Raw genomic sequence first — 18976 nt, forward strand, 5'->3', positions numbered from 1 at the left:
TTGTATAAAGGAAAGATACTCTGTAAGCTACACAGACACCATCGTACTTCACTATGATCATGGGTTATGCTCTTCATTTCTTTATCTCCAGACTCATCTTAGATAAAATCCAGCCTGCTGACATGGCTGGTACTGGACTAGTAATCAGAAGGTTGCTGCTTTAAGCCCCACCACCACCAAGTTGCCACTGTTGAGCCCCCAATTATTCAGTCATAATCGTAAGTCACTTTGAATAAAAGCGTCTGCTAAATGCTAAAATTGTGCCTAAAATTGAACATTAAATAGGATGTCTGACAAGCTGCTTTAAGGTAGTGGTACCTACTGAACTAGTAATCAGAAGGTTGCTGGTTCAGGCCCCACCATGACCAAGCTGCCACTCTACAGGCCCTCAACCCTAACCTGTATTCAGTTGTAACTGTAAGTCACTTTGGATGAAAAGGTCTCTGCTAAATGCTGCACATGTAACTAAATCACACAGACATGTTGAATAAGGAGGATTAGGCGTCAGCCATAAATACACCATCTCATTATTGAGCAGTATTATTGGAGTTTAACTGTGGGGATTTATGTAACGTTTGGTGCAGTTTATAAATATTAAACCTGAACTGATTGGATCTGCTGTGATGTACGAATTATTTACATTATTATGATTATTTACACCTAGAAGCACTTCAGGTACCAGCGGTGGGATTTAAACCATCATTTTAAGATGTTCTGCCCTTAAAAAAAAGTCACAATGCAAAGTGTTTAAACAAATCACCAGAGCAGAGTAACTCATCACCCTACCAAATACACGTCAGGGTTCGACTGCACTTTCTTTTACTTCACTTAACAAGTTAATAACTGTGTGTATATATAAAATAAGTTGCATTCATATAGATCCTTTCTAATACCCAAGAAAATACACAACCCCAAATCAGTAAAAGTTGGGACAGTGTGGAAAATGTAAATAAAATAAAAACACAGAGTTTCTTACATTGACTTTTATTTGATGTCAGGATGAAGCTGAGATATTTCATCATTATCTGCTCAACTTCATTTCATTTATTAATAAACATCCATTCCTGCATTTCAGACCTGCAACACATTCCAAAAAAAGTTGGGACAGTAAAGCATTTACCGCTTTGTAATGTTGTTGTTCCTTTTCACCACTTAAAAAAGGTTTTGGCACCGAGGAGAGCGAGTGATTTAGTGTTTCAGCTTTTATTTTGTCTCGTTCTTCAGCTTTTATTTTGTCTCATTTAAAATCCACCACACATTCTTTATTGGGGACAGATCAGGACTGCAGGCAGGCCAGAACCCGTACCCTCTTCTTCCACAGCCACGCCTTTGTAATGTGTGCAGCAGGTGATCTACGAGTTGATTGCACAGTGCACGCTAGTGGATCGTGCCTCGTTCTAAAATGTTGCCATGGTTTCTTTAATTTACAGCTTGTTACCGTTGCGGCACCTCCCCTAGTGGACATTTCGAAAATGCAATTTATTACAGGTCAGAATGAACTGGTGCACTGGTACTCCACGTCTTTGTGGCTTTTCTCCGGGTTTAAAAACATGCCAGTAGGTGTAGTTGCTGCTCTAAATTGCACCTGTACGTGTGAGTGAGTGGATAAATGAGTGTGTGATGTTTGCGATGGTTTGACGCGCCCTGTCCAGGGTGTAATTTTGTCTTGTGCCCAGTGTTTGTGACATCCAGACCAAAAAATCTGACCACAAGTGGTTAACCTGCATGGTGGGCAGCACCTATTTCATCATGGGATCTTAAAGAAAGTTAATCTCCTGCATCTTCTGAACTTTACCACCGGTCGAGGCGTTACACAGCGTGTGCTGACCTTTGTGGGTATGTAGACCTTTTCCAGTAATGGTTTTACCTACAGACACTTTTATTATTACTATTTCCTTGTATAATTGCCATTTTATGTGTTGTGGTATTTTAATGATTCAGAATATAGCGCTGTGAGTTTGATTCCCTGAGTGAGAGAAATAATCGACCTAACAAACTGATCTGTTATGAATCTGGATTTCCTGGTTAACTGAGCAAAGCAGTTCCCACATTGTGAGCATCATTTCTGTAAAATGTGAATGTGCTGGTGGGTTTTTAAAACACTTCCCACACTGTAATCACTGATACGGTTTCTCTCCAGTGTGAATGTGCTGGTGTCTTTTAAGAGCACTCTGTGTATTAAAACAATTTCCACACTGTGACCACTGATACGGTTTCTCTCCAGTGTAAATGCGCTGGTGTCTTTTGAGAGCACTCTGTTCATTAAAACTCTTCCCACACTGTGAGCACTGATGGGGTTTCTCTCTGGTGTGAATGCGCTGGTGTATTTTGAGATAACTCTGGAAACTGAAGCTCTTCCCACACTGTGAGCACTGATATGGTTTCTCTGCTGTGTGAATGCGCTGGTGTTCTTTGAGATGACTCAGGAACCTGAAGCTCTTCCCACACTGTGAGCAGACGTTTCCTTCTTCCTGTGTGGGACTGAGAGAGGTGTTAATGCTGACAGTACCAGAGGACGTTTGCTGATTACTGGAGCTTCTGGTGGGCGTCAGATCCTCATGTTCAGTCTTAATCTTCACCAGCGCATCATATTTATCATGGTTGCAGCTCTTGATGTGATTGTGGAGGTGATTTTGGGTTGTAGAGGAACGTGGACACGAGGAGCAGGAGAAATCCTTGTTTAGTTCTTAAGCAGAAAATAATCAAATACATTTATAACATTATAAATAAAAAACTACATTTATAACATTATAAATAATAAAATACATTTATAACATTATAAATAATAAAATACATTTATAACATTATAAATAATAAAACATATTTATAACATTATAAATAATAAAATAAATTTATAACATTATAAATAATAAAAAACATTTATAACATTATAAATAATAAAATACATTTATAACATTATAAATAATAAATATTGTAAGTAAATGTTAAACTGAGATCCGATGCTAAAGTCCTGTAACGTGATTCATCCTGCATTCATCATTTCCTGCTCACACTGATCTGCATGAGCACAATACAAGCTTTCACTGTATGATGCTTCATCCCAGGTGCCTCTGATTCTATTCAATACAAATATCTTACTGAGTTCATCTTCATCTTCAGGTTCTTCCTTCTTCACAGGCTTCATCTGGAAACCTCCACACTGTAGTGTACCGCACTGTACTGTACCACACTGTACTGTACCATACTGTACTGTACCATACTGTACTGTACCACACTGTACTGTACCATACTGTACTGTACCATACTGTACTGTACCATACCACACTGTACTGTACCATACTGTACTGTACCACACTGTACTGTACCATACTGTACTGTACCATACTGTACTGTACCATACCACACTGTAGTGTACCATACTGTACTGTACTGCACTGTACCGTACCAAACTGTACTGTACTGTACCATACTGTACTGTACTGCACTGTACCGTACCAAACTGTACTGTACTGTACCATACTGTACTGTACTGCACTGTACCGTACCAAACTGTACTGTACTGTACCATACTGTACTGTACCATACTTTACTGTACCACACTGTACTGTACCACACTGTACTGTACCATACTTTACTGTACCATACTGTACTGTACCATACTGTACTGTACCAAACTGTACTGTACCACACTCTCTGGTGGAAAAGTGGCTTCATGCTTTATATTTACTTACAGAAGAAATCATCATCATCTTCATCCTCTTCCTTTTTAATTATTTTCTTCTGGAATTCTTCATATTGTAGATCCACAAAGGTGACGTGTCCCTCTTCTGCTGACTGCATTATTAAAGCTCTAGTAGACAGATGGATAGATGGACGTATTTTATTCCTCATTAAAGGGAAATTCAGGAAAAGTCTTTCAGACTCTTTTAACTGCCTGTTTAGGCTGTGAGGCTGTAAACAGGGTGAAAATGTTAAAACTATTGTGGTGCCAAGCAGCATCAGACAGAAAATATCTCTAATAGAACTTCTTAATGAAGAGTTCATTCATATAGAAGCTTTTATACACCGCGGTTATTCAGAGTGATTTACAGATGAGATCAAACAAAGGTCATAATTAGGATTGAAATAAATAAAAGAGAATCTAAAATAATAAAAGAGTAATAAAAAGTGATTGATTACAATGAGGTAAATCAATTAATGAATGAAGGAATAAACTATAGTAACATAATATTCATGTGTTGTAATAAAATCATTAAGAACACACTCACACACACACCCACACCCACACACCAACAATACACTGCACTACTCAGTGACTATTATCTACAACAGCATATCAAGGCCACTTTTTTAAGTTTTTAGGTTTCGATTTTGAGATTAAAGTCAAAATATTTTGAGAATAAAGTGGAAATGATGATGAGAATAAAGTGACAATATTATGACAATTAAGTGGAAATATTATGAGAATAAAGTGGAAATTATGATAAGAATAAAGTTGAAATGATTATGAGAATAAAGTAGAAATATGAGAATAAGGTGGAAATGATGATGAGAATAAAGTGGAAATATTATGAAAATAAAGTGGAAATATGAAAATAAAGTGGAAATATGACAATTAAGTGGAAATTATGATAAGAATAAAGTTGAAATGATTATGAGATAAAGTAGAAATATTATGAGAATAAAGTGGAAATGATTATGAGAATAAAGTGGAAATATTATGAGAATAAAGTGGAAATATTATGAAAATAAAGTGGAAATATTGGAATAAAGTGGAAATATTATTGGAATAAAGTGGAAATATTATGAAAATAAAGTGGAAATATTATAAGAATAAAGTGGAAATATTATGACAATTAAGTTGAAATGATTATGAGAATAAAATGAAAATGATTATGAGAATAAAGTGGAAATGATGAGAATAAAGTGGAAATATTATGAAAATAAAGTGGAAATATTATAAGAATAAAGGGGAAATATGATGGGTAAACAGTGTGCAGTCGTCGTAGGCTAGTCAGTTTAGAGAAGCTCGGGTCTCAGTACATGGATCAGCACACATGCGCCAAGGGCCGTTTACAATGAGTGTTACTGTGGTTATCCAGTAACCTGCGATTACTTTGGGTGGTTGTTTGTATTGTACACTTCCATCCACATGACATGAAGACTATGTCAACTATACATGCAATCATTTATAGCGATGCCGTACGGCTTTAGTTTATCGTACGTGTCCATATGGCTCGGCTGAGGTACTGGTGACGACGCAGACGTCAAGTGCACCGGTGGCACAGGTTCTTCTAATAAGCCCAGTTAAGAGCAAAGCCGTTTCAGCGTCCTTATACTAATAACACGCTGGTGCTGATGTTACAGGAGGAGGATCGAGGATTTCTTTATTTGTGAAACTGATATTAAAGTATAACAAATCATAAACATCCCTCATTTTAACACAAGGAGGTTGCTATGGCTATAATATTTTGACTTTAATCTCATAATTATTTTGACTTTAATCTCGTTATTATTTTGACTTTAATCTTTATTGTTTGCCAAGTAGCAGATGTACAAGGAATTTCTCTTGGTGCAGGTGTCAACAAACATACATAAAATAATAAAACAGAAACAATACAAAAAGAATACTATATATAAGCAAAGTTTGTTTGTTTATTAGGATTCTAACGTCATGTTTTAAAATTTTTGGTTACATTCATGACAGGAAACCCTAGTTTATCTTCACACAAAATTCTTCAGTTCACAAGGTTATACTGAACACAGCAATGGACAACTTTGTATCTCCAATTCACCTCACTTGCTTGTTTTTGGACTGTGGGAGGAAACCGGAACACCCGGTGGAAACGCAGGCACGGGGAGAACATGCAAACTCCACACAGAAAGGACCCGGACCGGCCCACCTGGGGATCGAACTCAGGACCTTCTTGCTGTGAGGCGACAGTGCTACCCACTTAGCCACCGTGCCGCCCATATAAGCATAGAATAAAATACAAAAAATAAATAAATAAAAAATGTGGCAGTGGCATGAACAGCAACAGATCTATACAGAGATATATAGGACTTTAAAGAAAATCGTGCAATAAAAATGATTTACAGTAAATAAGGTGCATGTGCAATCTCATAATATTTTGACTTTAATCTCGAAATCGAAACTTATGACTTTATTCTCAAAATTAAAACGTCATTTTTTAAAAGTGGTCCCAATATGCTGTCGTAATTATCAGCTGCATCTCTGCACAATATTGCACTTTTGCACATTATTCTTTAATATCACTGCTGCTATAGACCATTTCAAATTAATATTCATGAGTCCAGGAAGTGACGTAACTGTTCCTAAGATGCTTCCGGTTGGCGGTAAACAGCGCTCAGAACAATAGCGTTTGACCACAACTGCTTTAATTCTTTTGCGTTAGTTCAGGTCTGATTTATTGACAGTATGTCTAAATTAAAGTTAGGACCATGTTGTTCGGTTGTCGGATGTTCTCTCAGGCCAGGTACAAACTTGCTTTCAGACATTAAAGTGTACAGATTTCCAAAAGACCACGCACAGCGAAACGCTTGGATTGCTGCTGTAAAGAGAGACGACTGGATACCCACCATCTCACTGTTAGAGGAAATAGTTCTTGTATTTATTGTAAGTCACTGTATTTACTACACTGTTGTTTATCTGCACTGTGTTTATTCTATTGTTCTGTGCTGCACCCTGGTCCTGGTCCCGGTCCTGGAGGAGCTTTGTTTGGTTTCTATATGTACTTGTATTGAGCTAAAATGATAATAAAGCTTTTCTTAAATCCTAAATGGGGGCGGCATGGTGGCTAAGTGGGTAGCACTGTCGCCTCACAGCAAGAAGGTCCTGGGTTCGATCCCCAGGTGGGGCGGTCCTCAGAGGTGACGTGTTCCACAGGGATTGAGGATCCTTCACCTGAAATTTCTTAATAAAAAAATAAAAAATTTGTTAAAAAAATAAAATTGTTATTGTTGGTAGTAACGACCAACTTCTTTATTAAGCACTTAAGTTAGAACTAACAGACACATACTTCTGTCAAAAAAGACGATCTATAAACCTTTGTTCAAACAGGGTTTCAGCAGATTTCAGCAAAATTTATAACATTTAGTAGATGCTTTTATCCAAAGTGACTTACAACTGTGACTGAATAAAGTGCAACTGAGGATAAAGGTTTATTTTATTTTGGTTCAAGAAAAGTTTAGCAAAACGGAATAAAAAGAAGAATGTGTGATGTGTTCATTCTCTTAAATCTTCATTTAACTAAGAAAAGAAAATATTTCTAATGTTTTCACTGATCATTGAAGAATTTAAATAGAAGTACGTTTAGAATTTGACAATTTATACGTGATAAATCTCTTCAGCTGAAAGGTTTAGATCACCGTTTCTCTCCGTCTTCTCTCACCAGCTATTTGGTGGCACACTTACATTTCTCTATAGCCGTGATTCAGATCCTTCAATCCGGTTTGTTTTTCTGCTGATTAGGACAACAGCATTCAGTCTATTTCTGGGAACTCGCCCCGGTGTCGGGCCATGTTGAGAGTGTCCATTACACTCTACCAATGTAAACAAGATGCCATGTTGTTGCCTGAGGTGCACCCTGTCTGCTCGGGGTGGCCAGGGGCACGGTCTTCCCAGAGGGCAGAACGAGTGGACAGAAAAGTAATTTATTCCTGCAGAAAACACATCAATGACTGTAATCAGTAGAGAAGGAATCAATTCATGTGTGTTGATCTGTGTAACTTTATGTGATTATCATTGTCATGTAAATGTACATAGTTGGTGTTACTACCCAGTTCTGCATGTGTTACATCAACCTCGAGAAAAACTAGTGTAGGATGTTCTCCTGTCCACTGATTCATATCTGCGAACGAGTCAATTTTAAAAACTACTGATGATTAGGGGCTGTGGTTCATGTTGACGTGTTTACTGAGGTGAAAGAAAGTGCAGTCGAACCCAGACGTTTATTTGGTAGGACAATGAGTTACTCTGCTCTGGTCATTTGTTTAAACACTTTGCATTGTGGCTTTTTTTGCAGGGCAGAACATCTTAAAATGATGGTTTAAATACCACCGCTGGTACCTGAAGTGCTTCCACATGGTTCTCAAACAGTGGATCCAATCAGTGTAGGTTTTATTATTTCTTTCAGAATCAAGTCTTGTATAAAGGAAAGATACTCTGTAAGCTACACAGACACCATCGTACTTCACTATGATCATGGGTTATGCTCTTCATTTCTTTATCTCCAGACTCATCTTAGATAAAATCCAGCCTGCTGACATGGCTGGTACTGGACTAGTAATCAGAAGGTTGCTGCTTTAAGCCCCACCACCACCAAGTTGCCACTGTTGAGCCCCCAATTATTCAGTCATAATCGTAAGTCACTTTGAATAAAAGCGTCTGCTAAATGCTAAAATTGTGCCTACAATTGAACATTAAATAGGATGTCTGACAAGCTGCTTTAAGGTAGTGGTACCTACTGAACTAGTAATCAGAAGGTTGCTGGTTCAGGCCCCACCATGACCAAGCTGCCACTCTACAGGCCCTCAACCCTAACCTGTATTCAGTTGTAACTGTAAGTCACTTTGGATGAAAAGGTCTCTGCTAAATGCTGCACATGTAACTAAATCACACAGACATGTTGAATAAGGAGGATTAGGCGTCAGCCATAAATACACCATCTCATTATTGAGCAGTATTATTGGAGTTTAACTGTGGGGATTTATGTAACGTTTGGTGCAGTTTATAAATATTAAACCTGAACTGATTGGATCTGCTGTGATGTACGAATTATTTACATTATTATGATTATTTACACCTAGAAGCACTTCAGGTACCAGCGGTGGGATTTAAACCATCATTTTAAGATGTTCTGCCCTTAAAAAAAAGTCACAATGCAAAGTGTTTAAACAAATCACCAGAGCAGAGTAACTCATCACCCTACCAAATACACGTCAGGGTTCGACTGCACTTTCTTTTACTTCACTTAACAAGTTAATAACTGTGTGTATATATAAAATAAGTTGCATTCATATAGATCCTTTCTAATACCCAAGAAAATACACAACCCCAAATCAGTAAAAGTTGGGACAGTGTGGAAAATGTAAATAAAATAAAAACACAGTTTCTTACATTGACTTTTATTTGATGTCAGGATGAAGCTGAGATATTTCATCATTATCTGCTCAACTTCATTTCATTTATTAATAAACATCCATTCCTGCATTTCAGACCTGCAACACATTCCAAAAAAAGTTGGGACAGTAAAGCATTTACCGCTTTGTAATGTTGTTGTTCCTTTTCACCACTTAAAAAAGGTTTTGGCACCGAGGAGAGCGAGTGATTTAGTGTTTCAGCTTTTATTTTGTCTCGTTCTTCAGCTTTTATTTTGTCTCATTCAAAATCCTCCACACATTCTTTATTGGGGACAGATCAGGACTGCAGGCAGGCCAGAACCCGTACCCTCTTCTTCCACAGCCACGCCTTTGTAATGTGTGCAGCAGGTGATCTACGAGTTGATTGCACAGTGCACGCTAGTGGATCGTGCCTCGTTCTAAAATGTTGCCATGGTTTCTTTAATTTACAGCTTGTTACCGTTGCGGCACCTCCCCTAGTGGACATTTCGAAAATGCAATTTATTACAGGTCAGAATGAACTGGTGCACTGGTACTCCACGTCTTTGTGGCTTTTCTCCGGGTTTAAAAACATGCCAGTAGGTGTAGTTGCTGCTCTAAATTGCACCTGTACGTGTGAGTGAGTGGATAAATGAGTGTGTGATGTTTGCGATGGTTTGACGCGCCCTGTCCAGGGTGTAATTTTGTCTTGTGCCCAGTGTTTGTGACATCCAGACCAAAAAATCTGACCACAAGTGGTTAACCTGCATGGTGGGCAGCACCTATTTCATCATGGGATCTTAAAGAAAGTTAATCTCCTGCATCTTCTGAACTTTACCACCGGTCGAGGCGTTACACAGCGCGTGCTGACCTTTGTGGGTATGTAGACCTTTTCCAGTAATAGTTTTACCTACAGACACTTTTATTATTACTATTTCCTTGTATAATTGCCATTTTATGTGTTGTGGTATTTTAATGATTCAGAATATAGCGCTGTGAGTTTGATTCCCTGAGTGAGAGAAATAATCGACCTAACAAACTGATCTGTTATGAATCTGGATTTCCTGGTTAACTGAGCAAAGCAGTTCCCACATTGTGAGCATCATTTCTGTAAAATGTGAATGTGCTGGTGGGTTTTTAAAACACTTCCCACACTGTAATCACTGATACGGTTTCTCTCCAGTGTGAATGTGCTGGTGTCTTTTAAGAGCACTCTGTGTATTAAAACAATTTCCACACTGTGACCACTGATACGGTTTCTCTCCAGTGTAAATGCGCTGGTGTCTTTTGAGATAACTCTGGAAACTGAAGCTCTTCCCACACTGTGAGCACTGATATGGTTTATCTCCTATGTGAATGCGCTGGTGTTCTTTGAGATTACTATGATGTTAGACACCTTGAACTCCTCCACCTTCCACTTGAGGATGCGCCACAGGTGCTCAATTGGGTTTAGTCCATCACCTTTACCTTCAGCTTCCTCAGCAAGGCAGTTGTCATCTTGGAGGCTGTGTTTGGGGTCGTTATCCTGTTGGAAAACTGCCATGAGGCCCAGTTTTCGAAGGGAGGGGATCATGCTCTGTTTCAGAATGTCACAGTACATGTTGGAATTCATGTTTCCCTCAATGAACTGCAGCTCCCCAGTGCCAGCAACACTCATGCAGCCCAAGACCATGATGCTACCACCACCATGCTTGACTGTAGGCAAGATACAGTTGTCTTGGTACTTCTCACCAGGGCGCCGCCACACATGCTGGACACCATCTGAGCCAAACAAGTTCATCTTGGTCTCGTCAGACCACAGGGCATTCCAGTAATCCATGTTCTTGGACTGCTTGTCTTCAGCAAACTGTTTGCGGGCTTTCTTGTGCGTCAGCTTCCTTCTGGGATGACGACCATGCAGACCGAGTTGATGCAGTGTGCGGCGTATGGTCTGAGCACTGACAGGCTGACCTCCCACGTCTTCAACCTCTGCAGCAATGCTGGCAGCACTCATGTGTCTATTTTTTAAAGCAAACCTCTGGATATGACGCCGAACACGAGGACTCAACTTCTTTGGTCGACCCTGGCGAAGCCTGTTCCGAGTGGAACCTGTCCTGGAAAACCGCTGTATGACCTTGGCCACCATGCTGTAGCTCAGTTTCAGGGTGTTAGCAATCTTCTTATAGCCCAGGCCATCTTTGTGGAGAGCAACAATTCTATTTCTCACATCCTCAGAGAGTTCTTTGCCATGAGGTGCCATGTTGAATATCCAGTGGCCAGTATGAAAGAATTGTACCCAAAACACCAAATTTAACAGCCCTGCTCCCCATTTACACCTGGGACCTTGACACATGACACCAGGGAGGGACAACGACACATTTGGGCACAATTTGGACATGTTCACTGTGGGGTGTACTCACTTATGTTGCCAGCTATTTAGACATTAATGGCTGTGTGTTGAGTTATTTTCAGAAGACAGTAAATCTACACTGCTATACAAGCTGTACACTGACTACTCTAAGTTATATCCAAGTTTCATGTCTATAGTGTTGTCCCATGAAAAGATATAATGAAATATTTGCAGAAATGTGAGGGGTGTACTCACTTTTGTGATACACTGTATACACTGCTCAAAAAAATAAAGGGAACACTAAAATAACACATCCTAGATCTCAATTAATGAAATATTGCAGTTGAAAATCTTTATTCATCACATAGTGGAATGCGTTGAGAACAAAATAACATAAAATTTATCAATGTAAATAAAATTATTATCCCATGGAGGTCTGGATTTGGAATCATACTCAAAATCAAAGTGGAAAATCCAATTATAGGCTGATCCAACTTCAGTGGAAATTCCTCAAGACAAGTTAAAATGAGGCTCAGTAGATTGTGTGGCCTCCACATGCTAGAGGTAGCATGAGACGGTGTCTACAACCCACAGAAGTTGCTCAGGTAGTGCAGCTCATCCAGGATGGCACATCAATGCGAGCTGTGGCAAAGAAGGTTTGCTGTGTCTGTCAGCACAGTGTCCAGAGCATGAAGCAGATACCAGGAGACAGGCAATACACCAGGAGACATGGAGGGGGCCATAGGAGGGCAACAATCCAGCAGCAGGACCGCTACCTCCTCCTTTGTACCAGGAGGAACAGGAGGAGCAGTGTCAGAGCCCTGCAAAATGACCTCCAGCAGGCCACTAATATCCATGTTTCTGCTCAAACTGTCAGAAACAGACTCCATGAAGGTGGTATGAGGGCCCGACGTCCACAACTGGGGCTTGTGCTTACAGCCCAACACCGTGCAGGGCGATTGGCATTTGGCAGAAAACACCAAGATTGGCAGAGTCGCCATTGGTGCCCTGTGCTTTTGATGGATGAGAACAGGTTCACAGTGAGCACGTGACAGACTTGACAGAGTCTGGAGACGCTGTGGAGAACATTCTGCTGCCTGCAACATCCTCCAGCATGACCGGTTTGGCAGTGGGTCAGTAATGGTGTGGGGAGGCATTTCGTTGGAGGGCCACACAGCCCTCCATGGGCTAACCAGGGGTACCCTAACTGCTATTAGGTACCGGGATAAGATCCTCAGACCCATTGTGAGACCATATGCTGGTGCAGTGGGCCCTGGGTTTCTTCTGATGCATGACAATGCTAGGCCTCATGTGGCTGAAGTGTGTCAGCAGTTCCTGCATGATGAAGGCATTGAAGCTATGTACTGGCCTGCCCGTTCCCTAGACCTGAATCCAATCGAGCACATCTGGGACATCATCCATCAATGCCACGTTGACAGATTTTCAACTGGAATATTTCAATATTTGATATCTAGGATGTGTTATTTTAGTGTTCCCTTTATTTTTTTGAGCAGTGTATATACAGGGGTTGGACAAAATAACTGAAACACCTGTCATTTTAGTGTGGGAGGTTTCATGGCTAAATTGGACCAGTCTGGTGGCCAATCTTCATTAATTGCACATTGCACCAGTAAGAGCAGAGTGTGAAGGTTCAATTAGCAGGGTAAGAGCACAGTTTTGCTCAAAATATTGCAATGCACACAACATTATGGGTGACATACCAGAGTTCAAAAGAGGACAAATTGTTGGTGCACGTCTTGCTGGCGCATCTGTGACCAAGACAGCAAGTCTTAGTGATGTATCAAGAGCCACGGTATCCAGGGTAATGTCAGCATACCACCAAGAAGGACAAACCACATCCAACAGGATTAACTGTGGACGCAAGAGGAAGCTGTCTGAAAGGGATGTTCGGGTGCTAACCCGGATTGTATCCAAAAAACATAAAACCACGGCTGCCCAAATGACGGCAGAATTAAATGTGCACCTCAACTCTCCTGTTTCCACCAGAACTGTCCGTCGGGAGCTCCACAGGGTCAATATACACGGCCGGGCTGCTATAGCCAAACCTTTGGTCACTCGTGCCAATGACAAACGTCGGTTTCAATGGTGCAAGGAGCGCAAATCTTGGGCTGTGGACAATGTGAAACATGTATTGTTCTCTGATGAGTCCACCTTTACTGTTTTCCCCACATCCGGGAGAGTTACGGTGTGGAGAAGCCCCAAAGAAGCGTACCACCCAGACTGTTGCATGCCCAGAGTGAAGCATGGGGGTGGATCAGTGATGGTTTGGGCTGCCATATCATGGCATTCCCTTGGCCCAATACTTGTGCTAGATGGGCGCGTCACTGCCACGGACTACCGAACCATTCTGGAGGACCATGTGCATCCAATGGCGGTGCCGTGTATCAGGATGATAATGCACCAATACAGACAGCAAGACTGGTGAAAGATTGGTTTGATGAACATGAAACTGAAGTTGAACATCTCCCATGGCCTGCACAGTCACCAGATCTAAATATTATTGAGCCACTTTGGGGTGTTTTGGAGAAGCGAGTCAGGAAACGTTTTCCTCCACCAGCATCATGTAGTGACCTGGCCACTATCCTGCAAGAAGAATGGCTTAAAATCCCTCTGACCACTGTGCAGGACTTGTATATGTCATTTCCAAGACGAATTGACGCTGTATTGGCCGCAAAAGGAGGCCCTACACCATACTAATAAATTATTGTGGTCTAAAACCAGGTGTTTCAGTTATTTTGTCCAACCCCTGTATATACAACCCCTGGCAAAAATTATGGAATCACCAGTCTCTGAGGATGTTCCTTCAGTTGTTTAATTTTGTAGAAAAAAAGCAGATCACAGACATGACAAAAAACTAAAGGCATTTCAAATGGCAACTTTCTGGCTTTAAGAAACACTAAAAGAAATCAAGAAAAATAATTGTGGTAGCCAGTAACAGTTAGATTTTTAGAACAAGCACAGGTAATAAATTATGGAATCACTCAATTCTGAGGAAAAAATTATGGAATCACCCTGCAAATTTTCATTACAAACACTAACACCTGCATCAGATTAAAGCTGCTCGTTAGTATGCAGGTAAAAAGGAGTGATCACAGCTTGGAGAGCTGTTGCAACAAGTGGACTGACATGAATCATGGCTCCAACACCAGAGATGTCAATTTAAACAAAGGAGAGGATTACCAAACTCCTTAAAGAGGGTAAATCATCACGCAGTGTTGCACAAGATGTTGGTTGTTCACAGTCAGCTGTGTCTAAAACCTGGACCAAGTACAAACAACATGGGAAGGTGGTTAAAGGCAAGCATACTGGTAGACCAAGGAAGACATCAAAGCGTCAAGACAGAAAACTTAAAGCAATATGCCTTGAGAACAGAAAATGTACAACAAAACAAATGAGGAACAAATGGGAGGAAACTGGAGTCAACGTCTGTGACCGAACTGTAAGAAACCGCCTAAAGGAAATGGGATTTACATACAGAAAAGCTAAAAGCAGGCATCACTAACACCTAAACAGAAAAAAAACAAGGTTACAATGGGCTAAGGAAAGGCAATCGTGGACTGTGGATGACTGGATGAAAGTCATATTCAGTGATGAATCTCGAATCTGCATTGGGCAAGGTGATGATGCTGGAACTTTTGTTTGGTGCCGTTCCAATGAGATTTATGCAGACGACTGTCTGAAGAAAACATGCAAATTTCATTGATGATATGGGGCTGCATGTCAGGTAAAGGCACTGGGGAGATGGCTGTCATTACATCTTCAATAAATGCACAGGTTTACATTGACATTTTGGACACTTTTCTTATCCCATCTATCGAAAGGATGATGAAATCATTTTTCAAGATGATAATGCATCTTGCCATAGAGCAAAATCTGTGAAAACATTCCTTGAAGAAAGACACATATGGTCAATGTCATGGCCTGCAAACAGTCCGGATCTCAATCCAATTGAAAATCTGTGGTGGAAGTGAAAGAAAATGGTCCATGACAAGGCTCCAACCTGCAAAGCTGATCTGGCAACAGCAATCAGAGAAAGCTGGAGCCAGATTGATGAAGAGTACTGTTTGTCACTCATTAAGTCAATGCCTCAGAGACTGCAAGCAGTTATAAAAGCCAGAGGTGGTGCAACAAAGTACTAGTGATGTGTTGAAGTGTTATTTTGTTTGTCATGATTCCATATTTTTTTCCTCAGAATTGAGTGATTCCATAATTTATTCCCTGTGCTTGTTCTAAAAATCTAACTCTTACTGGCTACCACAATTATTTTTCTTGATTTCTTTTAGTGTTTCTTAAAGCCAGAAAGTTGCCATTTGAAATGCCTTTAGTTTTTTGTCATGTCTGTGATCTGCTTTTATTCTACAAAATTAAACAACTGAAGGGACATCCTCAGAGACTGGTGATTCCATAATTTTTGCCAGGGGTTGTATACTGTGTGCACAATTATTAGGCAAGTGAGTATTTTGACCATATCATCATTTTCCGTACCATCATATTTCATATTTTCCAACTTCAAGCTATATAAACTTGAATGCTTATTGGATTTAAGCATATCAGGTGATGTGTATTTGTGTAATGAGGGAGGGTGTGGCCTAAGGGGAACAACACCCTATATCAAGGAGTGCATAATTATTAGGCAGCTTCTTTTCCTCAGGCAAAATGGGCCTGAAAAAAGATTTAACTGACTCTGAAAAGTAAAAAATTTTACAAATTATTTCAGAGGGATGCAGCACACTTGAAATTGCTAAAATATTGGGGCGTGATCACAGAACCATCAAATGTTTTGTTGCAAATAGTCAACAGGGTCGCAAGAAACGTGTTGAGAAAAGAAGACGCAAGTTAACGGCAAAGATTTGAGAAGAATCAAACGTGAAGCTACCAGGAACCCATTATCTTCCAGTGGTGTCATTTTCCAGAACTGCAACCTACCTGGAGTGCCCAGAAGTACAAGATGTTCAGTGCTCAGAGACATGGCCAAGGTAAGGAAGACTGAAACCCGACCACCACTGAACAAGACACATAAGTTAAAACATCAGATTTTTCAAATGGACTGATGAGATGAGAGTGACTCTGGACGGACCAGATGGACGGGCCCGTGGCTGGATCAGTAAAGGCCACAGAGCTCATCTTCGACTCAGACGCCAGCAAGATGGAGGTGGGGTACTCCTATGGGCTGGGATTATTAAAAATGGCTTTTTGGACCTTTTTGTGTTGAACATGGACTCAGAATCAACTCCCAAACCTACTGCCAGATTTTAGAAGACACTTTCTTCAAGCAGTGGTACAGGAAAAGGTATGCATCTTTCAAGAAGACCATGATTTTTATGCTCAATCACATGCATTGAAGTACTCCACTGCGTGGCTAGCCAGTAAAGGCCTAAAAGATGAAAGAATAATGACATGGCCCCCTTCCTCACCTGACCTAAACCCTATTAAGAACTTGTGGGCCCTTCTTAAACGGGAGATTTACAGTGAAGAAACTGACAGTGACTGAATGGAGGGCTTATGGCTGTCATTGAAAAGAAGGGTGGCAATATTTGGTTTAACTTCCTTTATAAATACTGTTTATATTTTTGTAATTTTTACATATTCTTACTATTTAGTATATGTGTACATACATGTAAACATTTTGTAATTTTCTATTTTTTGTATTCTTGAAAGCTGCTGTAACACTACAAATTTCCCCCTGTGGGATAATAAAAGGCTATCTTATCTTATCTTATCTTAAATTCAGTTCCTTAGGGGGCAGAGAAGACAAAAAGTCCTGGCTTACTTTACCACCACATTTAGCTGAATAGAGCGTCAGTTCATATGAAGACGTCACTCACTAACCGTCCCACTCACTCAGCTCACTCACTTTCACAGACTTCCTCATTCACAAACACTTTTTTTTACAAAGCATCTCTTACCACACTGTGAGCACTAATATGGTTTCTCTCCAGTTTGAATGCGCTGGTGTTTTTTTTTAGATTACTTATTTTTGTAGATTAAAACTCTTTCCACACTGTGAGCACTGATATGGTTTCTCTCCAGTGTAAATACGTTGGTATTTTTTGAGATCCTTCTGCGAATTAAAACTCTTTCCACAATGTAAGCAGAGATACGGTTTTTCTCCAGTGTGAATGCGCTGGTGTTCTTTGAGATTACTCTGTTTATTAAAACTCTTCCCACACTGTGAGCACTGATACGGCTTCTCTCCAGTGTGAATGCGCTGGTGGATTTTGAGATCCTTCTGTGTATTAAAACTCTTCCCACACTGTGAGCACTGATACGGCTTCTCTCCAGTGTGAATGCGCTGGTGTATTTTGAGATCACTCAGGAACCCGAAGCTCTTCCCACACTGTGAGCACTGATACGGTTTCTCTCCAGTGTGAATGCACTGGTGTATCTTGAGAGCACTCAGGAACCTGAAGCTCTTCCCACACTGTGAGCACTGATACGGCTTCTCTCCAGTGTGAATGCGCTGGTGTATTTTGAGATCACTCAGGAACCCGAAGCTCTTCCCACACTGTGAGCACTGATACGGTTTATCTCCAGTGTGAACGCGCTGGTGTTGATTGAGATGACTCTGTTGATTAAAACTCCTCTCATACTGTGAGCGCGGATACGGTTTTTCTCCAGTGTGAATGTGCTGGCTTTTTTTAGTTCACTCTGGTACCTGAAGCTCTTCCCACACTGTGAGCAGACGTTTCCTTCTTCCTGTGTGGGACTGAGAGAGGTGTTAATGCTGACAGTACCAGAGGACGTTTGCTGATTACTGGAGCTTCTGGTGGGCGTCAGATCCTCATGTTCAGTCTTAATCTTCACCAGAGTCTCATATTTATTATGGTTGTAGCTCTTGATGTGATTGTGGAGGTGATTTTGGGTTGTAGAGGAACGTGGACACGAGGAGCAGGAGAAATCCTTGTTCAGTTCTGAAGCAGAAAATAATAAAATACATTTATAACATTATAAATAATAAAAATTGTTAGTAAATGCTTCTCTAACTCTGTTCTTTCTTTCTGATACCTTTTGCAATCTGTTAATCTGAGTTTGACTGTTTCCTGTGAATTACAGTGTTTACAGAGTCCAGTGAGGTGATTCCCTATTCTGTTTAATGTTTAAATTCGGCACTGATGTTGCCCTGTGTATTGGAATATGACTGCAGTGACTCTCACCTCATCCTCCAACCCACTTAGGAGACTTGTTCAGCTGCTTATTTGAGAGGTCACGATCATCCTGACCCACTTATGAAAACTGTTTTTCACATGTTGACTCAGATGTTACTTATAAAACTTGTTCTTCACATACCTGAGCGGTTGCTACAGTCTGAGCAAATGGTCACCTGTCATAACATTGTAAACCAGTGAGATATGTCTGTGTTGGAATGGAGGGGGGGGGGGTACTGGCCTGTGTGGCTGTCCTGCTGGTGTTGACACAGATAAAATGTATTTAAAAGGTGGACCGTATTATATATAACCTACTGGTTTCATAATTGATTCCAGAAAACTTCTGTCCTGTTTTAAATATTTGATAATTGTCTTGTTCAAGCAAGACACCCTGTATCGA

At 40.4% G+C, this 18976-nt stretch overlaps 1 protein-coding gene across 1 annotated transcript; it reads right to left on the bottom strand.

The window, feature by feature from the left end:
• Nucleotides 1-17083: 17083 nt before the first annotated feature.
• On the bottom strand, nt 17084-18590 carry LOC134302921 (zinc finger protein 3-like). The gene is made up of 2 exons (XM_062988180.1): nt 18586-18590; nt 17084-18063 (listed from the first exon to the last, which is right to left on the bottom strand). Exons 1-2 carry the CDS (start codon nt 18588-18590, stop codon nt 17403-17405), a joined length of 666 nt encoding a protein of 221 aa, XP_062844250.1. The 3' UTR covers nt 17084-17402.
• Between the last annotated feature and the right edge of the window lie 386 nt (nt 18591-18976).

Source organism: Trichomycterus rosablanca, chromosome 2 (genome assembly GCF_030014385.1).
Source record: "Trichomycterus rosablanca isolate fTriRos1 chromosome 2, fTriRos1.hap1, whole genome shotgun sequence".
NCBI lineage: Eukaryota > Metazoa > Chordata > Actinopteri > Siluriformes > Trichomycteridae > Trichomycterus > Trichomycterus rosablanca.